Source organism: Mixophyes fleayi, chromosome 1, assembly GCF_038048845.1.
Source record: "Mixophyes fleayi isolate aMixFle1 chromosome 1, aMixFle1.hap1, whole genome shotgun sequence".
NCBI lineage: Eukaryota > Metazoa > Chordata > Amphibia > Anura > Limnodynastidae > Mixophyes > Mixophyes fleayi.
The window spans coordinates 135,108,973-135,134,587 of record NC_134402.1 but is presented as its reverse complement, the minus strand read 5'-3'; the positions used below and the strand labels follow the sequence as shown (position 1 = coordinate 135,134,587).

The 25,615-nt window shown below is 40.6% G+C and overlaps 1 protein-coding gene across 5 annotated transcripts in view; it reads left to right on the top strand.

The window, feature by feature from the left end:
• SEC24B (SEC24 homolog B, COPII component) overlaps positions 1–25,615 on the top strand; it is a 65,857-nt gene that overhangs the window by 13,461 nt on the left and 26,781 nt on the right. For 2 of the 5 annotated variants that reach the window (XM_075200672.1, XM_075200686.1), the window contains 14 exons: positions 2,966–3,049; positions 3,183–3,364; positions 4,744–4,928; positions 5,281–5,383; positions 5,527–5,653; positions 5,968–6,077; positions 6,412–6,524; positions 7,149–7,267; positions 9,714–9,769; positions 10,227–10,433; positions 10,857–10,980; positions 12,920–13,078; positions 14,108–14,281; positions 15,594–15,704. In XM_075200672.1, the coding sequence (XP_075056773.1) occupies positions 2,966–3,049; positions 3,183–3,364; positions 4,744–4,928; positions 5,281–5,383; positions 5,527–5,653; positions 5,968–6,077; positions 6,412–6,524; positions 7,149–7,267; positions 9,714–9,769; positions 10,227–10,433; positions 10,857–10,980; positions 12,920–13,078; positions 14,108–14,281; positions 15,594–15,704 (1,854 nt within the window). The remainder of the gene's footprint in view (positions 1–2,965; positions 3,050–3,182; positions 3,365–4,743; positions 4,929–5,280; positions 5,384–5,526; positions 5,654–5,967; positions 6,078–6,411; positions 6,525–7,148; positions 7,268–9,713; positions 9,770–10,226; positions 10,434–10,856; positions 10,981–12,919; positions 13,079–14,107; positions 14,282–15,593; positions 15,705–25,615) is intronic. The other 3 variants (XM_075200690.1, XM_075200681.1, XM_075200677.1) reach the window with 2 other exon arrangements.

Here is a 25,615-nt window from a genome sequence, read left to right as displayed (position 1 = left end):
GCTTCCCTGAGTACTCAGATGAGTGAGGCAAGGCGGTCGACCGGTGATTCTAATAGCTCCCTCATGGCCGCGTCGAGTGTGGTACGCAGACACAATATCCATGGCGGTGGGACAAGGATATTGCCTTCTGGCACGAGACGACCTTCTTCTCCAAGGTCCCTTTCATCACAAGAATTTACCTCAGCTCAGTTTAACGGCATGGCTGTTGAAGCCAGCCTCTGGAGAGCTAGGGTTTTTTCCCCCAGTGTAGTGAACACTATGCTGCAAGCTCGAAAACCGGTTTCGGCTCGCATCTATCATCGTATCTGGCGAGCCTATATTAGATGGTGTGAAAATAAGTCCTGTCACACATCTTCCTTTCGTCTCGCTCGCTTGTTGGCTTTTCTTCAGGATGGGCTGGAAGCAGGGCTCCATTTAGGTTCTTTAAGAGTTCAGGTTTCAGCGCTTTCAGTTTTCTTTCACCTGAAATTAGCGGACTTGCCAGACGTCAGGACCTTTCTTCAGGGAGTCTTACATATTCAGCCTCCTTACATTCCGCCTACAGCAGCATCTTAACCTGGTGCTGGATATGCTTAAAGGGCCTCCTTTTGAGCCATTACCTACGGCAGATTTTAAGTGTCTTACCTGGAAGGTCGCCTTTCTTTTAGCTATTGCATCTGCAGGTAGGGTTTCAGAATTAGGAGCTCTGTCTTGCCGGGAACCATATCTGGTTTTCCACGAGGACAGAGCGGTGTTGAGAACCATCCCTTCCTTCGTTCCAAAAGTAGTTTCGGCTTTCCATCTGAACCAGGAAATTGTAGTTCCGGTCTTTTCATCTACTTCCCATTCTGATCAACAGTCTATGGAAAAGTTAGATGTGGTTAGGGCTCTCCGCATTTATGTCAAAAGAATTTCTCAGATTAGATGTACAGATTTTCTGTTTGTTCTTTATGATTCTAATAAAAGAGGCTGGCCAGCCTCAAAACAGTCCATTGCAAGATGGATTACGGCAACCATTAAGCAAGCTTACATAAAGGCTAGCCGTCCGGTGCCAGAGAGACTTGTGGCCCATTCCCCCAGATCGGTAGGGGCGTCATGGGCAGCGAGAAATGGGGCTTCTGCAGACCAGCTTTGCAGGGCAGCCACCTGGTCCGGGGCTTTCAGAGTGGTCCCACCCTTAGGGGGCTGCTTTAGAACGTCCTCATGGTAAGCAGTGTCCCCCAGACTGGATGAAAGAGAAAAGAGGATTTATGTACTTACGTTAAATCCGTTTCTCTGATTCCGTCTGGGGGACACTGCGATCCCTCCCTTCTGCTTTTCCTCTGTGTGCTCTTGTTTGATTGGCCTTTTCTCCTTGGGCTTTTTAATTAACTGAACAGGAACAGGAAGGGGCAGGGGGATTGTAGGGGGAGGGGTCTGTCAGCAGTGCTAAACTTAACTAGCTAGGTGCCAACTCCCGTGCTCCCCTCTACAACCCATGGTAAGCAGTGTCCCCCAGACGGAATCAGAGAAACGGATATAATGTAAGTACATAAATCCTCTTTTTAAGGGTCATTATGCTTTTACTTTGAACGTTATGTTTAGGATGTTTCTAGTGCTAATAATTTCAGCTAGAGTTTCATTAGATATTACTTATGGGTGAAAATTTTACTTGCTTGTCTTAAGGCTGCTAATAGGGGAGATTTTTCTGCTAATTTATAATTCAGTTTTTAGAATTCTCCTGTGTATTACCAAAGTGTATAGGTAAAAATTAGGAGTTAAGCACAGTACTAAACTGTTATTATATAGCATCATATAGTATAGGTCAACCATGTTTTATTAAGCTACGGCATTATTCTTGATTGATTTTGCAATAAATGTATGATTACTTTTTTTATTGCTGTCAAATCACATCGTTTGGTTTTAACCCTTTACAGCTTTTCTTTTGCATGCATTTATCTTTGTTTGTGCAAGTCATGGTTACTTTTGTGACTTTAAAAGACATATCTACTTTCTCATACGCTGTAATGAAAATGTGGTTCCTGGAGCCTTAGCTGGATAGTGAGGGGTCCCTTTCTTAGGACCTCCTTCCTCCACTTTGGAAGTATCACAAAGGGGGACTGATCTGCAGATTAGTGTGTATTACAGACTGGCATTTCACCCCCCAAATATTGCCAAACTAGAAAGTTCCAGTGCAATAGTTAATATAATAAGACAAATTACACAGTATTGAAGTTGTTCTCCTCTTGAACATTGGTGTCTACTGTGTGGAGACCACAATTCCTGTGGGCTCTAGAGAGGAAACCTCACTGACTCAGTAAGGGAACCAGACATCACATTTTGTAAAGTGCATGTCTGAATCTGGCCATCACATTGTCATTTTCTGGTATTCCTGCTTGTTGTACGTGGGTAATCGTAAGTAGTGGCGACAAAAAAGCATAGAGTAAACGATGTTGAAGGGCCGATGTGGGACCAATCCCCTAGTTAAAATATTTAGTAAAGTAGAACATTAGTTATTCCAGTCTAAGTGACTTATGTATGCACATGAAAGATGTTCATTTAAAAGGAATGAGAAAAGGGCTTTTCTCCTTTTCTGCCTTTTTTCTCTCCTGTTTTTTAAATGTCCAGGCAGGCAAAGTGCCATATTCACCATATTGGGACAGTTAAGTTTTGGTTTTTTTAGATGATGTTGACAATTTTTGAAAAGTTCAGAAAAAAAGAAACATTTGCCACATTTTAAAAAAAAAAAAACCCAACATATTCAGTGTGGGAGCAGAAATTAGCACAAATTGTAACCAGGAACATCCCGCTAGGTTCCTACCAGACTTTGCTCTTAATAAAATTTGCCTCATAGAATACAAAGAATTACAATGGTCCTGGCAGAATTGCTTTCAGGCATTTGTTTATTGGAAGTAAAGTCTGTTCAGGTCTGTACACAGAGTTGGATTCCATCATTGTATAGAAAATGTGGCTGCTGTATGGAAATTATATGCAATTGTATCTTTAGGTATTGATGAAAGCTCCTCCACCACCAGCAGTGCATCATCCGAGCCAAAGAATTATGATGTTCTAGAAGGAGGAGGATACACAGGTGACTGGTGACTCTGTTAATGTCAAGGTTATGGAACACAATTACGTAGATTCCAAATGTATCAACTTTGTTATGTTTATTACATCTTTGTTCATCTTCATAATTACCAATATTGTGTTATGTACATTTCTAGAGACACCCACAGCAACAACTAGCCAGGCTCCTGTTAATGCTGTTTCTCACACAACAAAGCCACCAAGACCATTTGGACATGGGTACCCCACTCTTCAGCCAGGATATCAAACTGCAGCAACTCCACAGGGCTCCCAATCAAACACCCCGGTGCACCGGCCAGGTTATTCACAGTATGCTTCTGTAAGAGCCTTTTCATCTTAATGGCATATGTGTGTCCCTTAATGGAATATATTTTAGGGATACAAATTTATAATTGAAGTTGATTTTAACCTTCAATAACTTTTTTTCTTATTTTTTTTTGTGTGTTGGTCAGGAATTGTGCATAGTTCTACTTGTCCTTAGTATAAGCTTATATAATAGTGACAACCTTGCAAGGGAATGCGTTTATAAGCAAGCATATAAAATACAGCAAATATGCGTACACAGCAGGATTAAACTACTTTGCCAATGAAATCTGGGTAGAGTAATTGGATTATGCAAACTGTATATATGAATTCATCAAATAAAGTTGCTTGGAACATGTATCAATAAATGCCCCAGATTGTGTGGTTGAAATGCGGAAACAGTCCCATAGATTTACATTGTAGCCTGTTGGACATACTCAGTACCGGCCAACTTCAACCACCCATTGTACTGAGATTGACATCAACAGATAATTTAATTTGATATATCAATCTTTTGGCAGAATATTTCCAGGAGGTGATAGATGGTCTATAATCCTATTTGAAATCCTATTGACAGATTAGATTGTGTTGTATATGTTTCGATAATTACTGTTCCCTTTTTGATTGGCGCTTGTCAGCGTATCTTTCATTTTATTGTCATTTTTGTTAGTAGGTTGCTGGTGTGACCTATTTTGATTTTGCTACAAGCTGCCTTTCTGATTATGCTATAGCTGCGCCTGTTTGACTTAATGTTTATTTGTCTACCTAGACCCATTGTACATATTCATAATGCACATGATTTTTGCAGAGTGCCTCATTTACAAGTTGTCTTGTCATTTTATTGTCTAAAGGCATATGGATTTGTTTTCTCATGATGGATTATGCGGATAATCCAAGCTCAGCTATGAATCTACTTAAGAGAAAGACATTGCTTTCTGTCTGTTAAAGTTTCAAGTTACAGTGGGATTTACCTAAAGATATGGTGTTGATTGACACACCGCCAGCTAATATAAATCTCTGCACTTTAGCAATAGTTTAACGGTATCTTTTGTGAAGAGTAAGGATAATTGTCCAGATTAAGAGAACTACTTTAATATTGTTCTTTCCGGAGCTTAATTTTGTTACACCTCACATTATTTTGTGTCTTATTTCTTTGTAATCAATCTACAGTTACAAGTTTGTACCGACAATACAATGAATACATAATTCCAAATTCAGTTACAGCAAAAAATAGTTTTGTCTGTTCTATGGTTTTCATTATATATAGATGTCACCTTTATGGAATTGTGTGTTTGTAATACAAGTCAAACATTGTTACATTAGTTATATTAGCTACAGAGAACTTCTGTTTAACTGAACATTTGTTTTTCCCCTAATGTTTCCCTTGTGGTTTAGCAGTACAGTGGAGTGAATCAATTACCTGATTCTCTAGCAGGATTAAGTCTACAACAAGCTCAGCAGCCAGAAGGCCTGCGACCTGTTAACCTTACTCAAGATCGCAACGTCCTTCCTGTATCATCCTTGCCAGCTCCAGCTCCAAACCTAAATGCAGACCTTAAAAGACTAAACTGCAACCCCCAGTAGGTATTCTGTGTGAAAGTAAAAATCTGTTGTCATTGTATTTAGTCATGTAAATCTTCACAGGTTTTAGTCTGATGTCCCTAAGCTCTGTCCCAGGTGACTTGTGTAACAGGCACATAATCAATCAGCAGTTGTAATTGGCAATTATGGTATTTTCCAATGGCAGACAACGTGCAATACGTTTTCTTAAGAGTTATCTTCGTCAACCATCAGATCTTTATTTCCTGGCTCTATTGTGTGTAGGCGACAAGTGCACTTTAATACCAAGACTGATGCTGAATGTACTGTATTGATTTTAATTCTTAGTTTGGCAATTTTTAGTGTTGATTAAGCTGTCTTTTCTCTTTGCAGTTTCTTTAGATGCACACTTGCGAATATTCCTCAGACTCAAGCTCTTTTGAATAAAGCAAAGCTCCCTTTAGGATTACTTCTTCATCCTTTTAAAAGCAAGCCGGTAAGGACGTGTTGCTTATCTTTTACTGTTCAGTGCTGTTCCTTTTTGGTCCTTAAATACTCAATAAAGATATGGACAACATTAAAAAAAAAAAACCTGAAAACAAAAACATACTTGTTTAACATGTTTTCCTATTTCTTTAGCGTATCCCCACTATTTCACCAAGCACTATTGTGAGATGCAGGTCTTGCAGAACATATATCAATCCCTTTGTATCTTTTATTGACCAGAGGAGATGGAAGTGTAATCTCTGTTACAGAGTAAATGATGGTACGTATTGTAGTCTATGGCCACCTAATTGTTGTATCCATATAGGGTCACTTACACTGACACAGAAATAAGTACTAGGAACATCTTTTATCTTAATCGGTAGGGGTTATTATATGTATGTAGTTATTATATATTATATTCTATGAACCAAAATGTAGTTTGTGAAAATGTTACATTCACAATACTCTGTTGTTCCTACATGTTGCATAATAACAATACCTGACTAGTTTTCCCTTATATTAATATGCTTTAGTAGCTCAAATTCATATTTGGATGCTGCTTATTACATGTGATATTGTTGTTTTTATTACAAGTACCAGAAGAATTTATGTACAACCCAGTGACACGATCCTACGGGGAGCCACATAAACGACCCGAGGTTCAGAATTCTTCAATGGAGTTCATTGCTTCATCTGACTACATGGTAAATTAACTATTCTAGGCCTTTTGCGTTTGTTGTTAGAATTTATAATCGCACGCTACGTTACTGAATGTGATGGGAAATTTAATCTTATACCGGTATTAAATAAGCTACTTCTATAATGATCCTACAGTCGATGTCTCTTCTAAACCCAGTATTCTAATTTCTTTTTTGTTTAGAGCAGAGACTTCATCATTAATGACATGTCTTTATATGTTTGTTTTTATAGAAATACCTCTTAGAAGTGACCAACTGCATGCATGTGGCAGCTTGGGGAATGTAAATCTAAATGACGTGGGGTTAGATTAACTCTTTGTTTCTTTCATTTTCACTAAAGCTGCGGCCTCCTCCCCCAGCAGTTTACCTGTTTGTTCTGGATGTATCATACAATGCTGTCGAATCAGGGTATCTACGATATTTATCTCAGTCGCTGTTGGATAATCTAGACAAGTACGTGTGTGCGCAAAGTCTCATTGCTGTAAAACATTTTCTGGAATAGACCTATATCCCTCTAGAGCCACATGACACAGTAGTAGATTGACTTGTGCCAAGTTTTGTGAAGCCAACAGTTGGTGTCCTAATCATGATACCACTAAGTTACAAAGCTACTGCAAAGCATTAGGTTGGCCTTTTCTTAAGGGATGATGTTGCCAAAGCATTCAGGTACAGTTGGCACTCAACATTTATCAGAGTATACTGATAATGACAAGTCCCATGTGTAGATTCTGATATATGGAAGCAAAGTTGATATGCAGATGAAGATGCACTGTTTATAGCAGGGATATTAGTTCCCTTCATGGACCTGTTAATACCACTTTAAACAAGATGAAAGCTTAGTGCAGGCCTGTCCAACCTGCGGCCCTCCAGGTGTTGTGAAACTACAAGTTCCAGCATGCCCTTCCTGCTATCAACTAGTTGTCTACTGGCAAAGCATGCTGGGGCTTGTAGTTTCACAACACCTGGAGGGCCGCAGGTTGGACAGGCCTGGTTTAGTGTATGTGAGCCATGTAGCAGTAAGCGGTATATGACCACGTTGTTCTGGTTTATGACATATCGTTCCGTTTCCATCTTAAGGTTGCGTGGAGACACCAGAACAAAGATCGGCTTCATAACATTTGATAGCACCGTACATTTCTACAACCTACAAGAAGGACTTTCTCAGCCCCAAATGCTGATTGTTTCTGATGTAGATGGTAAGCAGTGAGAGACTTGGTGTAAGGTGTTCAAGTGGCATACAGAAGATGTAAAATATGGGTATTTCATTTTATGGTTTATTTAAAAGAATTGTTATTAAAACTGTTGTAATTTATACTACCTTGCTTTATGTATGTCACTGTTAATGACCACCTGTCATTAATGAACATTTTCAGGTTTTTAGCTCTAGTATTTATATTTTCATTCTAGAAAATGTTTCTCTCTTTGCCTCCTTGCTCTGTGTTGGCAGAAGATCCCTATCTCGGTGGAATTCAGTGTAGAAAAAAACTTATTAAGAATACTAATAGTTAGGAAATAATGATGACCACTGTCATTAAAACTATGGAGAGCTGAATAAGAATATTATTTCAAATGTTTCTTTTTAACTTGTGTTTGTCTAAGGTCAGAGCAATTCACACCTTTCACATTCTTCATCTCCTCATTTGTGTGGGACCAGTTTTTAAGTGGGCAACAACCTAGTCAATAAGATCAGCATGGTGTTAGCAGCAGCACAAAGTATTTTAGAGAAGAAGGTGCTGATCTTGTGAAAGGCAGTAATCTGTGCACTCCTGAGATTGAGGGCAGGGGTATTGTTATGATGTGATAAGGGACATAGAAGCCAGGAAGAAGTTAGATAATACAAGAAGTACTGAAGCAGAGAGAGCCAGGTGTCAAATACACCACCTATATGAAACAGTGCTCTTACAACCAACTTGTTTCTTAACCCACATTCAGCTCAGTTTATTTTTAATTCATGGTGTGGATGACCATTTTAATGTAGTGGCTTTATACAAACCATGCTTGGTTTCATTGGCTGGCTGTGAGAGAGTTGCTGGAGAGTAGTGTGTCAGAAAGCACTGAGAAGCCAGCACACTGTTTGTAATCACAGAAGGCTCTTCCTGATTGGACAAGTGCTGCAGCTACCCAATCAGAAGCCATCTGTTATTTCAACCAATCTCTTAGATCTTACTGCTTTAACATATGATCTGCAGTCACAGATGAGTTCAACTGCATTTCAAAAATGGAGGTTGTCCATCACCACCAACTGTAATAGCCTTGGTTAAGTGGGTGGTGTGGGTTATGAAAGATCTTTACTGTGGAAAAGCATTCTATGTAGCCATACTTTAGTAGTGTTATCCATGTGGGGTAATATATATATTTTTTTTTTACTTTCCGTTCAGCATATCCTGTATTTTGTTATTTGAGACTGTTATTGCTTGAGCCCGTTTTAATTTGTGGTGAGATGCAACAATCTGTACAGAAAGCAAATTTTGTCAATTCAAACGTAAAAGCCAGATGTTGAAAATTGACACTGGGCTTGTCCTACTTTTTTGCTTTCCTCTCACATACACCTGTTTCCTTACTGTCCCAGTTTCACTTGATTATCATTCTCTCGATCTGTTATAACCGTACAATGTCTGCTCTGTGGTAAATACTCGCTTCATTAATGGTATAATACATAGAATTTTCTGTAGTTTTTCACATTTAGAAATTTGCCACACAACATGGCCAAAGTAGAAAATGTTATGATAGAGGTGTGTGTGTGTGTGTGTGTGTGTATATATATATATATATATATATATATATATATATATATATATATATATATATATATATATGTGTGTGTACAATGGATTGGTTCTGATGTATTTTTTTGCATACACAGTAAACCTTTATTTTAGACAGTCCTGGAATTAGTAAAACCAAAAAAAACTCCTCTTTTTATGGGACTGCTACGGTACTCACTATTTGTTATCCTTACTCTACATACAGCAAGAACAAGCAATGCGCTGCTTGACCTCACCCCATAATCTTAAACGACAACTTTTTAATTTCTTTTGATGATCACTTTTTTTAAAAAGTGTTAAGTGAACTTTTGCTTAAAATATACTTTGTGTTTGTGTACATGAATGTTATTATTATTTTACCTAATGAAGCTATCTGCCATCTGAAGTCATTTATCAGACAAGAAATTACTTATCAGGTGCTGGGAAGCACCTGGACGTAAACAGCAGTCAGGTTTTGAGAGGTGGATCTTTAAATGTTCCGCTGTAGAATGTTCAGTGGGGCATAGCTACAGTCTTGGCAGTGAGCACTCATTCTCCAGCCAACCATTGTACAGACCTCAGCAGCACCTTAAGCAACCTTTATCTACTCACCAAGAAGTCCTTGAATTGCTTGAAGGAATTGGGAGCAGCGTCTGGCTCATTTAGTACAGTTGGCGTCTCTATGTTTTGTTCTTTAGAGCAGAAGACTACTAATAGTCCTTGAGACAGGAACCCTCATGGAGACACTGTCACCTGGAGGTTTTAATGGATATTTGCTAGTCACGCTCCACCTGTATTTGTTTTTTTGTTTCTTGAGGGAGAATTCACACAAAGCATACGTTTTCTTTCAGGTCCGTGTGCAATAACTTTGTTTTGTGTCTGTTTTCCTATCTTTCAGAGTTATTCTTACCTACACCTGATGGCTTACTTGTCAATCTACATGAAAGCAAGGAGGTAGGTGATCTGATTTACAGTTTTAATATTTTGATGTATTTTCTCATTCATGTTTCATATGGTGACATGAGGCGGTATAGCTAGTATCACCAGAACATTGGAACTAGATGGTAATGCCACCTTCCTTTCGGATTATATATCGAATTGTGATTTACATTACTGCTATGTTTTAAGACAGTCTCCTAACCATACCATAAAAAAGCAGTAATAGAGGAGAAAAGCTCCGTAATAATTGGGAGCAGATCCTATTCTGGTAATAGCATAGTTATTTCAACAGCAGCTGGTCATACGAAAAAAAGATCATTTAATAAAAAGGTGGGAATCTCATGTGGGGACAATGTGAGTTACCATTTTTAAGTCTATTTACCCAAAATAATTCAATAATAAAATATCAATGTTTTATGTTTTTTATTAGGGATGTTGTTTTACTCATGTTTTTTGGCATTTTGCCCCTTAGCTAGTCAAAGATCTGTTGACTGCTTTGCCCAGCATGTTTACCAACACGAGGGAAACCCATAGTGCTCTAGGCCCTGCTCTTCAGGGAGCCTTTAAATTGATGTCTCCCACTGGTGGACGAATAACAGTATTTCAGACTCAGCTGCCATCTTTGGGGGCGGGTATCCTACAGTCCAGAGAAGACCCAAACCAAAGATCCAGCACAAAGGTAGGTGACAGTGTTTTTATTCTCTAGAAATCATTGCTAAGTTTTCATGCTTGGAATAAATGTATACAGTAAGACCTGTTTGACCGCTTTCTTTGCACTGGAGATAGAGTACAAAGCAGGAATCCAAGACAATCCAGAGAGGCGCACCACTTATTCTATGTGATCATTACTCGCCATATGAGCCTCCAGTGCTCAACGCTCACTACTCTCTGCTGTCAAATACTGCTGTCCAGTTCCTTATAGAAATGAATGATAAGAGTACCTTGGGAAACGGTCCCTCTCAAAAGTTGTAAATGGGGGAGGACTTCTAGCAAAGAGAGGGTTTGGTTTTGTCAGTGGACAAGTATATGTTTTAGTAGCATATTGTACAAAACCCGTATTCTTGACTATTCTGTTTTGCACTGTGCTTTTTTGTTTTTTAAGGGAATACAGCATCTGGGTCCCGCCACAGATTTCTACAAGAAGTTGGCCTTGGATTGCTCAGGACAGCAAACTGCTGTGGATTTGTTTCTTTTAAGTTCTCAATATTCTGATCTGGCATCACTAGGTTTGTCAAACTTTTTTCTACTGCAGTGTTAAACTAAATTGTACCATGAAGCATCGTTCCAAAATTGTTCCGATATGAAGTATTACAACTTGTGGACTATAAGTAACAATATCTGACAGGTACAGTTTAGTTGTCTTGCTGGTTTTTGCTTGATTATCAGTTTTCCCACCACGCTGTGTGTAGACAATTATGACAGTGAAGTATTAACTCTCAATAACATATCTAGTACCAGGACTTGGACTATTTGAATACACCCCATGCTGCTGTTTGTCTTTCAGTGCATGGATCTGTTGTTTAACAAATGAAAGATGATTTATGACTAAAGCTGGGTACACACTACAGAAATTGCGACCAACTTTTTATGCCGAGCGATTTTACATGCGATCGATGTTCCGATCGCTCGGTCCATGGACTGCATACACACTAGCCTTGTTTAGGACAATAAAGGGAAGAGCGGACGTCTCTTCAGCGACTTTTTACAGCCATGTTGTCGTGAGCAATGACTGTAATTTCGTACTCACTGTTGTGAATCGGTCGGAAGTTTATACACACTACACAGCGGAAACGAGATTGGAACGAAAATATTAAACGGTACGACCAACCAAATGAGGTCATAATTGTCCATTTGGGCAGACTTTCGACCATCGTGTCACTGCATACACTGACCCGACTTTTGAACGAGCGGTCGTATGTCGGCTGTTTGAGCCGATTATTGGACGATAACAGTGTAGTGTATACCCAGGTTAAGCTTTTACCATACTTTTTGCTCATGATCAACTTCGGAGGCGTTGACATTTTTACTTCTGTTCATCACCTACTGAATGTGAAGGGTGTAAATGTTTTTTATTCTCAATGCATAAATTTGCACATAATTACTTTTGAGAAACTTTATTTTTTCCCCAGGCAAGCTTGGTGCTAATTTCTCAAGTGAATGTGTTTTTAAAATACATAGTCACTGTGGACAAAGGTCCCTTTCTCATTTTTTTCGAGAAGTATAGCAGGGCAACCCATCTGTAGTCAACAACATGTCTTTAATTAGGTCTAGCAGACTTGCATATGCCTATATAATCATCATCACCATTTATTTATATAGCTGATTCCGCAGCGCTGCACAGAGAACTCTCACATCAGTCCCTGCCCCATTGGAGCTTGCAGTCTAAATTCCCTAACGCACACACAGACAGAGAGAGAGAAAGATTAGGGTCAATTTTCATAGCTAATTAACCTACCAGTATGTTTTTGGAGTGTGGGAGGAAACCGGAGCACCTGGAGGAAACCCGCGCAAACATGGAGAGAACATACAAACTCCACACAGATAAAGGCCATGGTCGGGAATTGAACTCATGACCCCAGTGCTGTGAGGCAGAAGTGCTAACCACTACGCCACCGTGCTGCCCCTTGTTTTACTTAATGGTGTGAACTTATCATACATATAATATTTATGATAGACAACACCTCTTTAGACTGAAATTATGTATATTGTATTAGAGAGACCATAGCAGTTAGTATAACAGTCACCTGATGTAAGACTAATATAATTGACAGCCACTAAAATAGCTTAAAATAAGCTTTATGGATCTATATTCAAGTTACTATAATCTGTGTGTATCTTTATCAGGACATTAAAAGATCACTATACTCACAGAATAATTTGGGATTATTAGGTTTCGTTGCTATAAGGGCAAAGGGGTGGAAACATATGGGGATATCTAAATCTCACCTGCCCATTTGGGTTAAGGACATTTTAATTGTTGCTCTCAATAATGTAATTCAATGTTTTTTGAACACAATGATCACAGCCATTCAAAACGTGGCTTTATTGGAGTAGTAGCTGAACAACATGGTTTCTTAAAGAAAACGGATATCTCCCTTTGTGAACATAACATGTTTTGACTACAATGAGTTTGCATTTTGTGTTTTCTTTTTGTTTGCTTTTTAGCCTGTGTCTCAAAATACTCAGCTGGATGCATCTATTACTATCCATCATTCCATTTTCAGCACAATCCAGCTCTAGCTGATAAATTAAAGCAAGACCTTGATCATTATCTTACTAGAAAGATTGGATTCGAAGCAGTAATGAGAATACGTTGTACGAAAGGTATGTCCTTTTTGTTAAATAATGCATTTGGTGCTATTGTGTCCATATCGTTCATGTTATGCATTGTTGTGCTGCATTAGAGACTGAATGATCTTTTATTTTGTGGAGGGAGTAGATAATTTAGTCTATTAGACAATATCATGGAGCAGATATAGCTTTGCTCTAAGAGCGCAGGCATTGCTAAAAATGTTTTGCAGATTATTTTCCTGTGTATCTAATGTATATTGAGTTGATCAGTGAAGCATATCACAGCTAATCTTATTGATCAGATGTAATAATGGCGCACCTGCATAGATATGTTGAAGGTGACAAAAAGCATTCTGCTTTTTCAGTACATTCACTGAGTGACAGAATATGTGACTAATTTGTCTAACATGGATTGCCAAATTGGACAAATCCAATTATTATTCATTAGCCATCTAAATCTGTGTGTGTGTATAAGGGTAACTTTACTTAAACTCTGCTTGGACCTTTAAACATATGCCTGCTATAAATGGGAACCTTGGAAGATCATATGGAAGATGCATTAGATACCTTGGCCTCTTTCCTCCTTAAAGCACCCAAACATGCCATAATTTCATTATTTAAATGTGATTGGTCTACTAGTTTAAACATCAACTTGTCCTGAATATCTGGTGTGACTTTTCCAGATGAGAACAGTATGTATTTTCTGTTCGGTCAGGACATGACGTTTCACTTGCCACATTTAGAATGTTAAGGATCCAGCTAAAAGACCATATTTCATTGTCTGAGCTCCAGCAAGATCTGTCTGGAGATCAAATAGGTGTTTTTTTGACATTCACTTTAATTCACTTTAGTAATGTTCATAGACACATGTGTAACTAGCAGTTTGGTGGTACCCACAGATTTAGTAAGATCCAGCTAACCAGGCATCCGGAGTGGACCTTTTTTATTTGGAAAGAGACTGTCTAAAGTGTGTGATGGTACTTGTATGAATTAGTGTTTTCTTGGTGTAGTAATTAGCGTGTCTGTGAATTAAAATGTCATGAATATATTTTCGTATCTTAGGACTCTCAATACATACCTTTCATGGAAATTTTTTTGTGCGTTCTACGGACCTGTTATCTCTTGCTAACATTAATGAAGATGCCGGATTTGCAGTACAGATGTCGATCGATGAAAGTCTGATGGATACATCCCTGGCTTGTTTTCAGGTTGCTCTCCTTTACACATCTAGCAAAGGTGATAATTTGCATTCCTTTATGCAGGACACACCAGTGTAGTTGTCAAAGTTACTAACTTGAAATCATTCTTCAATACTGCTAGTTTAGTTTAATCATTTCTAAACCCACTATTCCAAATGGAAAAATTATCAAATGAAACAACATAAAGGACGATGAGGATGTAAGAGCCAGAGAGAGCCAAGCTTGTGAGAGTTAACATTAAGAGGATTAGGGTAGCAGAGATGATGGATGTTAGTGCGTGAGAAGGGAATTGTTTTAGGATGGGGAGGGGCAGGTTTGATAAGATGAGTTCTGTGGGAGGGTTTGAAAGATTCGAGGTTGGGTGCTAGACTGGATGAGGCAGGGAGGTCCAAATGTGGATAGCAGCGAGGGCACAGTCCTGAAGGGCGGTAGTGTGAGGTGGTGATAAGGAGAGGTGCAGATCATTGTCAGAACGTAGTGGGCGAGTAGGGCAGTATTTCTTGACAAGGTCAGATGTCGGAGGGGGGGGGGGGTGGGAGGCATTAACGAGTGCTTTATAAGTGAGGTTAAGCAATTCGAATAGTATTTTGGAGAGAATGGAAGAGGAACGTCAGGAGAGGTTAGTTAGTTGCAATGCTGCATTCAGCAGATATTTGAGTGTGGACAGACATTTGTCATTCAAGCCAGAGAGCAGAAGATTGCAATAATCAAGGCGGGAGATAATAGGAATTCACAAGTATCTTTTATTTACTTTACTTTTAGTCTTATTATTAGAACAGTGATACCAACATTATGATCTGACCTCCTCTCTAGTATTTTTAGCAAATATGTCAGTCATACCTAGGAGCCAGTGGGATCACTTAAGGAAACGGAGAACATGTGCACTCATTGATGGCAATATAAATGGTTCCCATAAGTTGGGTGAAGACCGTAATATTTTAAACGCATTGGCTTCCTGGCTTCAGGGATGTGTTGTTGTTGTTGTTGTTGTTATTATTAGACATCCGCTTAAGTCTATGGGTATGTTTGAAGTTGCTTATATAAAGTCTTTCTTTCACACTTTCCCAGTACACCCCCTCATAATTAAATTGCTTAGCAGAGCTCCTCGTACTAATTGCAGGATGGAATGTTGTCTGTGTGTATGATATCATATTTTTTTTTTTTGAGTTTCAGAAATTTCTGGGTAACAGGTCTCTAGATAGGAGATTGCATATATGTATTTATATTGTGCTCTGTTGGGTGACTGAGTAGTAAGCTTCTGTACTTGAGAAATAAGATTGTTACTTTAAAATAAGGTGTTTAAAAAAACAAACAAAAAATCGTATTAAACTTGTGTTCTTTGTAAACAGGTCAGCGGAGGATTCGTGTGCACACATTGTGCTTGCCTGTGGTAAATTCACTGCCTGATGTGTTTGCAGGAGCTGATGTTCAGGCTATTACTTGTCTTTTGGCAAACATGGGTAAGTTATATATTTTTTTATTACTATGTAGCGTTTTTATTCAAATTTATTTTACCCTTTCTTCTAAACTTTCATAAACCTCGCTTGTAGACTGGTTCTTAATGGCAGTTACATATTTTTTAGATTTTGTGTTTAGCATGTATTGAAGTACAATGGAAGAGATTCTTCATGACATAAACATGTGAGTAGGACACACGCACACTAAACTCCCACTAGGTCAGTGTCATGCACCAGGTTAAGTCCTGATGTCCAATGAAACACTCTGTAATATCCGCAGAGGTTCCCACTCCAATTATGACTCTTATTGTGCAATGCCGCGATTAAGTGTCATCTCTAGATCCCAAGTACGTTTTATTCTGGTGAACACCAAATTAAAAGGAATATCTTGAGACAGCCAATATGGGGCTATGAGACACTCTGCATCATGTAGGAAACTATGTTCCAGCTGGATGGCATCCACAAAGGTAAGATTTGGTAACATGCGTAGCAAAGCCAACCATGGGTCACATTTCAGTTTGCTCCTAAATATGGTTACTGCACAATAAAATCGTCAAATTATCAAGTTTTGTGGCAGATTCACCACTCCATTGTATTTATTTTGTTATGTGCGTATTGTCGCTAACCAATAACGATTGTCGAACCTCGATTTGTGTTTCCAACGCACAAAGATTTATTCGCAAATAGTAGAATAATATGCTCAAGCGAAGTGATAATAAATACAGCCGTTACTTATCGCAGGCGCTCTGGATCCAGTGTGCAGCATTCAATCCTGAAGTCTGGGGACAAGATGTCTGCACACTAGATGTGAAGCTGCTGCTTATATACACACAAAAATACATTAACACAATGAAGATGGTATAGCTTGCATCTATTGGTCCAGGTCTCAGGAAGGTCCAAGGGGTTGTCAATCATTGGCTAGTTCATCCTAAGGAATCCAAAGGAGGGGGTCACCTCTCCAGGGGGTATGCTCGGCTCTTCCCGCCAAGATTCCTTAGTCTTAAGTAGTTCATAATTCCCTATCATTCATAACTTGTGTATGCACCCTGCGATTCCCTCGCAGGGTGAACCAAACAGTAGGATATGTAAAAAGGTTTATTATGATACCACTCATGATATGATTCCTTCAACCTGTTCCGTGTATTTCACTAATATGCATGTAACTCTAATATAACATATAAATACTACTATATTTCGACATAACTGACTGTGTTGTAACTAGCATTATTGTGTACTATTTTATTAGTATGCGTGTTAGTGCGAATGTTTGGTAAAAGACCAATTACTGTTGCTGCCACGTGTGGTGGATGCGTACGCCCTTTCATGCCGTAGCGTGCCCTTGTACGCAGTAGCGTACCGTACGCATCTTTTCAGACAAAGACAACCAAGTTTGCTCGACTTTAATTGAAATGACTTTATCCAATTTGCTGACTTCGACAGCTCCACCCTTTGATAGTGTAATAAACTATCACCCAATCACCGTTTCAAGTTCAGGTTTATACAATACTTCTTCACAGACCATGATCTCGGTATCTGGTACCACCCTTTCAGTCTCTTTCTCAGTGTTACTCCTATGAGACCGTTTTTCACACTTCAACACAGTAGGAACACATTTGACAACTAAACCAATTGCTAAGATGACACCCAGTATAAGGAGAAGGAGCTTACCTACACTAGCAACCATTTCCTGTACCCACTCCCCCAGACCGGAGAACCATTTCACAGGGTTCAACCACGAGAACCAACCCGCCACCTTTTCCTCGACCTCATATAACGAAGAATTATGTCTCTTTCGAAATTCCCATTTCAGCTGCAAAATTTCATCCATCTTCCGGTCTATAACCTCTTTAGGGTCATCCGTATTATTTGTAATGTACGTGCAACATTTGACACCGAACTGGGTAGCCAGTGTCACACAGTACCCACCATGATAGAGGTGAGGTAATTTAGTACCAGTCTATGTTGCACCAACTCCTTCTTGTACGCTTGTAGCTCCCTTCCAGTATACCTGAAAGTGTCATCATACATCTCGGTGATATTATCTATTAATTTAGCTAGGTCTTGGATATATTTAAAGTTTAATGTTCCCCGAGCGGTCCTGGTGAGGTCTAGAGCAACCGTAACTTGAAAACCAGCAGTTTCACTAATCAATTTTGTAGCTATGGGTTCCTCACCAGGAATCATATTTCTCTTGCCACGGTGTTCATACTGTGTGTGTATGTATGGTGGTGATGTAGTCTTGTGAATACCAACCATTTCTTCATGAGTAATGGTCATGATTTCAGGAACCAGTTTAGCTAAGAAACACAAGCCCTTGGAACTCGGAGTCACCCAGGAATAAGCTTTCCTCCCACAAACAAAATACACATCATCAGGGAGAACATAAGGAACAGTATGCCCATGTATTATATCACACAGAGTTTTGATAAAACTACCTAGTGTCTCCATTTGCTCTAGACACGTGTCGGCATTAATGACATTTTTACATTTATCTGTAGAGACTTTTCCAATGGATACCTTCTTATGTTTGGTTATACGCCCTAATTTGTGACTTCCATCAAAATTCCTGCCTATTAGTGACCTAGTGAGTCTCCCTCTAAAATGAGTGTGGCGAGCCATTGTCTGATCTGATGGGTCAGCCTCCCAATTCTCCAGGCGCTTTGCATGAGATATATTTAGGCACAGCAAAGATCTGCCTATGGAGTATTGTCGAAGCGTCAGACTAGGGGACCTAGTGTTATTGTACCTCCCGTCTATGGGCCTCCCACCCCTCAATTCGAGTACTTCAGATATGTTTAGAGGGAATGGCACTAGTCCTATATTATGCTGCCCTTGCGGCACGTGAGAGCACACCCAACACTCGGTTTGGTTTAGCACCTTACCCACTAGGGAGTGATAATCCTCCAAAGGATGCCCGCCTATATTCAGAGTACTGGGGGACTGGCATCGTTTGATGCATCTCTCTTCAACTAGGAAGTCGCAGAACTTGCAGATACAATACTCATCAGACAATAGCCCCTCACACTGCCTCCGAGTTCCTGAGCTAGCAGACCTTTTCATAACCCCCGGACCAAGTTTGATAATGGGCTGCTCTGAGTATCCTAATAACTTTTCTTCTGCCTCCATTTCATCCGTATCACTCCCAGAACTCTCCTCCGTCCTCCATCCTCCTTCACAAAAATAGAATGTCCTAAAAAAAATAAAAACAAGGAAAATCCTGGAACAAAAGAAAAACAAAAACCACCACTCCATTGCTGGAAAGATAGTTCTGGGGCAACGTCTCTGGTTCAGGTGTCTCGACTGCAGGCTTTAGGTCTCCCGGAACAGACTCACGAGTGACAGATCTATGTCGTTGGTCTTAGCTTTATCTTGCACTTTCTCCGGATTGTGGACTCTCCTGCAGTGGGTGGAATGGACTCAAGTGTCTCTCTCTGCAACCTTCAGTGATGTAGTACTGGTCAGCAGCACTTGGTACGGGCCTTCCCAACGGTCTGTTAAACAACCTGAACGTAAGAAATTGCGGATCATAACAGTCTCAAGGTTCAACATCATGACATTCGTTCCTGGCATACCAGGTGACAGCATTTTTAGTTTTTGTTGTTGTTGTTTCAGCTCTCTACTCATTCTTATAAGATATTGTACAGTCACTTCATTATTACACTTCAAATGAGGTTGTCGTCCGAACAGTATCTCAAAGGGGGACAGATTAAGAGGAGGTCTAGAAGTGGTCCGAATGCTATGGAGGACCAATGGCAAAGCCTCAGGCCATGCCAACCCAGTTTCAGCCATTATCTTACCAAGCTTGTTCTTTATAGTACCGTTTACTCTCTCCACCTTACCACTGGCTTGTGGTCGGTAAGGGGTGTGAAGTCTGCTACCGATTCCCATGAGTTTACACATGTTTTGGAAGATATCACCAGTAAAATGGGTACCCCTATCACTTTCAATGATTCTAGGGATACCGAACCTACACACAAAGTCTTGTACAATTTTCTTTGCAGTGAACACAGCAGTATTAGTGGCTGCCGGATATGCTTCTACCCAACCGGAAAACACATCAATACACAAAAACACATACTTTAGATTCCTGCACGGTGGTAATTGGATATAGTCAATTTGTATTACCTGAAAAGGTCCGTCTGTAGGAGGGATGTGGGAAGGCTCAGTTGGAATAGTTTTCCCAACATTTTTCCTCAAACAAGTAAGACATGACATTGCTTTCTTACCAGCCTGAGAGGAAAATCCGGGAGCTCACCAGTATGCTCTCACCAGTTTGCACATACCTTCTTTACCCAGGTGAGTCAGGCCGTGTGCTGCTTCAGCGAGGCTTGGATAGTATGTTCGGGGAGCTACAGGCTTACCTTGTCCATCCCTCCAGAGTCCTGAGGACTCTTGACCACATCCCTTCGCCTTCCAGACCGCCTTTTCCTGCAGGGAACACAAATCTTGCATTTCAATTAATTTCTGCATGTCTAATGTCTGAAAAACCATCATAGTCTCGGTCGATACAGTCATAGGTTGCCCTGCTGCCCATTTAGCAGCTTCGTCTACCCTGTTGTTGCCCAATGACACTGGGTCTTCTTCAAAGGTATGGGCTTTGCACTTTATGACGGATACTGTTCTGGGTAACTGTATCGCTGTCAGAAGTCCTTTTATGTGTTGTGAGTGTGCCACTGGTGTACCTGCTGCTGTCGTGAAGTTTCTAAGACGCCAAAGGGCCCCAAAATCGTGCATTACCCCGAAGGCGTACCTAGAGTCAGTATATATATATTGGCTGATTTGCCCTCTGCCAATTCACACGCTCTCCTTAGTGCTACTAGTTCCGCCACCTGGGCTGAGTGAGGTGGGCCAAGGTGTGCAGCTTCTACCACATCCTGATCGTCTACAACAGCGTAACCAGTACATAGCTCTCCTGTCTCTGTCTGTCTATGGCAACTTCCGTCTGTATAAAACGTAAAATCTACATTTTCTAAGGGGGTGTCACGTATGTCGGGCCTTGCAGTAAAGGTCTGATTCAGGTGTTCCATACAGTCATGCGTGTCAGTATTCTTGTCTAACTCATCATCAACCAGGGTCTCCTCACCTCCCACCCTTTGTGTCTCTAGAGACACATAGGGAAGGTATGTAGCTGGATTTAAGGTGCTACATCGTTTGATGGTGATGTTTGAGGGTGCCATCAAGGCTAGTTCCCACTTTGTGAATCTAGCTGAAGAAACATGTCTGGTTTGGGCTGAATTTAACAGAGCTGATACAGCATGGGGTGTATAGATAGTTGAATTATGTCCTAATACTACGTCCTCGCTCTTACTTACCAGAAGAGCCGTAGCTGCTACGCTTCTGAGACATGTTGAGTGATCTTGCCACATTGTCTAATTGTGCACTGTAGTATGCTACCGGTCTGCTAGCGTCACCATGTTTCTGTGCGAGGACACCTGCTGCACAACCATCAGCTTCTGTACAAAATAGCTCAAAAGGCTTTTCATAATCAGGTATTCCCAATGCAGGTGCTTTAGTCAGACTGTCTTTAAGATTAAAGAACGTTTGCTCTGACTCTTCTGTGTGTACAACACGTTCTGGTTTTGAGGAAGAGACTAGCTCCTGCAATGGTAATGCCAGAATAGAAAAACCTGGGATCCAGGATCTACAGTATCCACACATCCCCAAGAAAGTACGAATCTGCTTCTGGCTCTGCGGCAGAGTCATGTGTTGTATGGCCTCAATTCTGTTGGTTGTCAGGTGTCTTAGCCCCTTAGTGAGGCAGTGTCCTAAGTATTTGACCTTAGTCTGACATGGCTGTAATTTATCCTTTGCCACCTTGTGCCCTGTTTGTGAAAGATGAAGCAACAACAATTTAGTATCATGTAAACATGACATAAAAGAATCAGAGCACAACAACAAATCGTCCACATATTGAATTAGAACAGACCCATTGTGGGGTTGAAAGGATTGCAAACAGTCATGTAAGGCTTGGGAGAAAATACTGGGGCTGTCAATGAACCCCTGGGGTAGTCTGGTCCATGTGTATTGCACTCCCCTGTAGGAGAATGCAAAAAGGTATTGGCAGTCAGGGTGAAGAGGGACTGAGAAGAAAGCAGAACATAGATCAATGACAGTAAAATGACTGGCAGACGGTGGAATCTGCATGAGGATGACAGCTGGATTCGGCACTACGGGGAATTGGCTCTCAACAACTTTATTAATTCCCCTTAAGTCCTGGACTAATCTATAGCCCCTCCCCCCATTCTTCTTCACATGGAAAATGGGACTATTTGCTGTACTGGCTGTACGAATTAAAATCCCTTGTTGTAACGGCCTCTCAATAACAGGATATACCCCTAGTTCCACCTCCGGTTTTAATGGATACTGTGGGATTTTTTGAGCTATCCTACCACTTTTTAGATTGACCATGACAGGGACTACGTTTGCCATCAGTCCAGTGTCCTGTCCATCTCTGGTCCATAGTGAACCTAGTATTTTTCAGCAACATCCCCTTTACTTGAGATGGACTTTGTTCTATAACAGGAGAGTGTAAAATTAACCTTTGAGGGGTGTCCAATATATCCTGTACTTCATGTGCGACCTTCTCCGGTATATCTAAGAACACACCATCAGAAGTACAGTATATGACACATCCCATTTTACATAACAAGTCTCTCCCTAGCAAGTTAGTAGGAGCCGCCGCAACCAAGAGAAACGAATGCTTGGTATGCAGGGGCCCGATAGTAACCTCAGCTGGTTTAGTTAGTGGATAATGCAACACTTTTCCCGTTACCCCGATGGCTGGAATTGTTTTACTGGTCACCTGTAGATTGAAAGGAGAGGTTATCACAGACCGGGCCACCCCTGTATCTACAAGAAGTTTCTTTCCTACCAGCTATGTCAACTATCATTGTTGGTTCTTCACTCTGACTCTCAGTTAACCTCACTGGTTGTAGACTACAGGTATGACCTGACCCCTAGCGCTGACTATCATTTTCCCGCGCAATATTTGTGGTTATAATATGTGCGGGTAGATGTGAGTCTTCGATTCTATGTGAATTTTTCCTTGGAGGATATCTATGTGTCCCACCTCTAGGGCTGTATCTGTCTTTTTTACAATCCCTCCTCATGTGTCCTTCATTACAATTGAAACATCTGATCACTCTATGTTTCTTATTATGTGGGTTGTATGCTGGTGGTCGTGTATGCATCCCCTCTAGAGCCTGTATACTCGCCGTCATTAACCTATCACCTTTCTCCTCCTTTTGTCTAAAAAGGTTTTTGTCGTGCTCCACAGCAGACTCCCTGAGAGAATCTACTGTGATGCCTCTCCAATTAGGTAATGTGGTTTGTACTCTGGTTTTTAGATTTTCTCTAAGGCCATCCATTAATACTCCTACAGCTACTTCCCTATGATGTGGGTCCTCCCCTATGTTGGATATCCCAGTGAACCGTGTTATCGCTGCTATAGTTCTAATGAAGTAATCTGCTGCTGTTTCACTATTTTGCTTAATGGTGAAAATCTTATTCCAATTTACTACTACCGGAAAATAGATGGCTAAGTGTTTGACAATTTGTTCTATATTCTTTTGGTTAATCTCATCAGTCAAAGTGTCATCTTCCTTCAACACACAATCTTCAATAAATTTTTGTATGTTCGTATTGGGAGGAAGACACGCCCTCAACACTACACGCCAATCCTTATTGGTTGGTTCGTGGGCATTTCCTAAGTCTTTAACAAATTTCTGACATTTAGCTAACTCCTTTCTAGGATCTGGGAATTCAGTCATAATGGAACGCAATTCTGATCTAGTCCAGGGACAATGCATTGTAACATTTCTTAAAGGAACTACACCATCCTTATCCGGTTTCCCATTGGGAACTGATATTGTGCGGACTGGGTACGCACCCTCTGGTTCACTGACTTCAGGGGACACTACAGGATTTGCTGGTTCAAGATTTAGAACGCTTTTACTCCTAGTGATCACGCTACTCTCACCTATCTCAGCCATTTTCTCATACTTGCGCTGAGCCTCTAGTACACTAACAGCATGGGCAATGGCCGAAATCACAGTGGGTTCATCTTCATCTTCAGATACACTTGATTTAAACTGGCTTAAAACAGGATACAACTTAGCAATTTTTCTTTTTTCAGTTTTACTACCGGCTGTACTTACCGCTCCCGCCACATAAGGTGGCGGGGGCGCGCTTGCGCTGAGTTCGCCACGCTTCTCAATGGCTACTTCCGCCGTGCGCGCGCTTTTCGCCACGCCTACTTCCGGTTTGCATTCGCTGCTCTGCCACGTGTTGCCTTCCATTTGCCACAATTTTAAACAATCATTATGTCTCTTTCTCTTTTTCGTTGACTTGATCAACCATACTTTATCCTTTACAGTATTTAGTACCTCTGCATTAAAACTTCCTATTGTTGGGAAAGGCCTATCACAATCTTTGGTCATCTTGACCCACGTGTCACAATACGCAGTTGCGTATGCACCATATTTCTTACACATGAGAAACCTCGCTGAACCAATAGGACCTTCCTTAGGCAGTACACTGACCATCTCTAGCGTATGCTTAGCACCCATGTTGAACAACACCAATCTATGCAGAACGCTTTCAACAATTTGCTACAAACACTCTACCGCTAGAGATCTCTTACTGGCCATGGACGTATTTGCTCAAGCCGCGTCCACTCACTTCCTCTTGTATTAAACAAGGACCCCTAACTCGGACAATATCACAGTGGGACCCAAGGGCTATCGGCTCCTCGATACCCTGGCTAAACCACAAAATGTGTTGAGTTTATTATAACCGGGAGAACAAAGTCGATACAATCAACCAGCCTTTCCAATGTAATTCCTCCTAGCTGCTTCACCAATTCGCACTAACGGTGCGGTTAGATCGCACTGCCTACCAATACTAATTATTTGCAAACCTTGCGATCTATTGGTAGCGCTTTGCGAAAACCCTGTTTTCGCATTCGGTATACCTGCCCTGTATACCGTCCTTCAGTTGGGCCATACGCCTCGTCAGACAGCAACTGAGCACAATGAATAATAAACAGTGTACCTACGTTACAAAATCACACACTATACACCTTTTCTGCGCAGAAAATCAAAAGTTCCCAACAATAGTAATAATGTCTCGGAGGCTTTCACAAGTAATTATACTATGCACATATAATAACTATCAAAACGATTGTTTAACCACGTGGCAAATCTACCGGAAGTTCGCGTACGCACAGCAGGAAATACACATACGCTAAGCAATGCAATACAGTTAAAACGCACAATGACAGTAAAAAGAAACAGTTTTCTCTTTTGTCCCTAGGTTCTAGTTAGCGTGCCCTAGATAATGCAAAACAGACATTCGGTTTCACAACACAGAAAAATTCAGGTTTTGAACACATTGCGTTCTTACCCGTATATAATGCCGCGTCTCCACCCTTTGTTGCGGAACCGAAATCCGTTGGTCTTGCGTATCATCGGCAACGAAACCTCCAAAGCTCACGAGCCCCCAAATTGTTATGTGCATATTGTCGCTAACCAATAACGATTGTCGAACCTCGATTTGTGTTTCCAACGCACAAAGATTTATTCGCAAATAGTAGAATAATATGCTCAAGCGAAGTGATAATAAATACAGCCGTTACTTATCGCAGGCGCTCTGGATCCAGTGTGCAGCATTCAATCCTGAAGTCTGGGGACAAGATGTCTGCACACTAGATGTGAAGCTGCTGCTTATATACACACAAAAATACAGTAATACAATGAAGATGGTATAGCTTGCATCTATTGGTCCAGGTCTCAGGAAGGTCCAAGGGGTTGTCAGTCATTGGCTAGTTCATCCTAAGGAATCCAAAGGAGGGGGTCACCTCTCCAGGGGGTATGCTCGGCTCTTCCCGCCAAGATTCCTTAGTCTTAAGTAGTTCA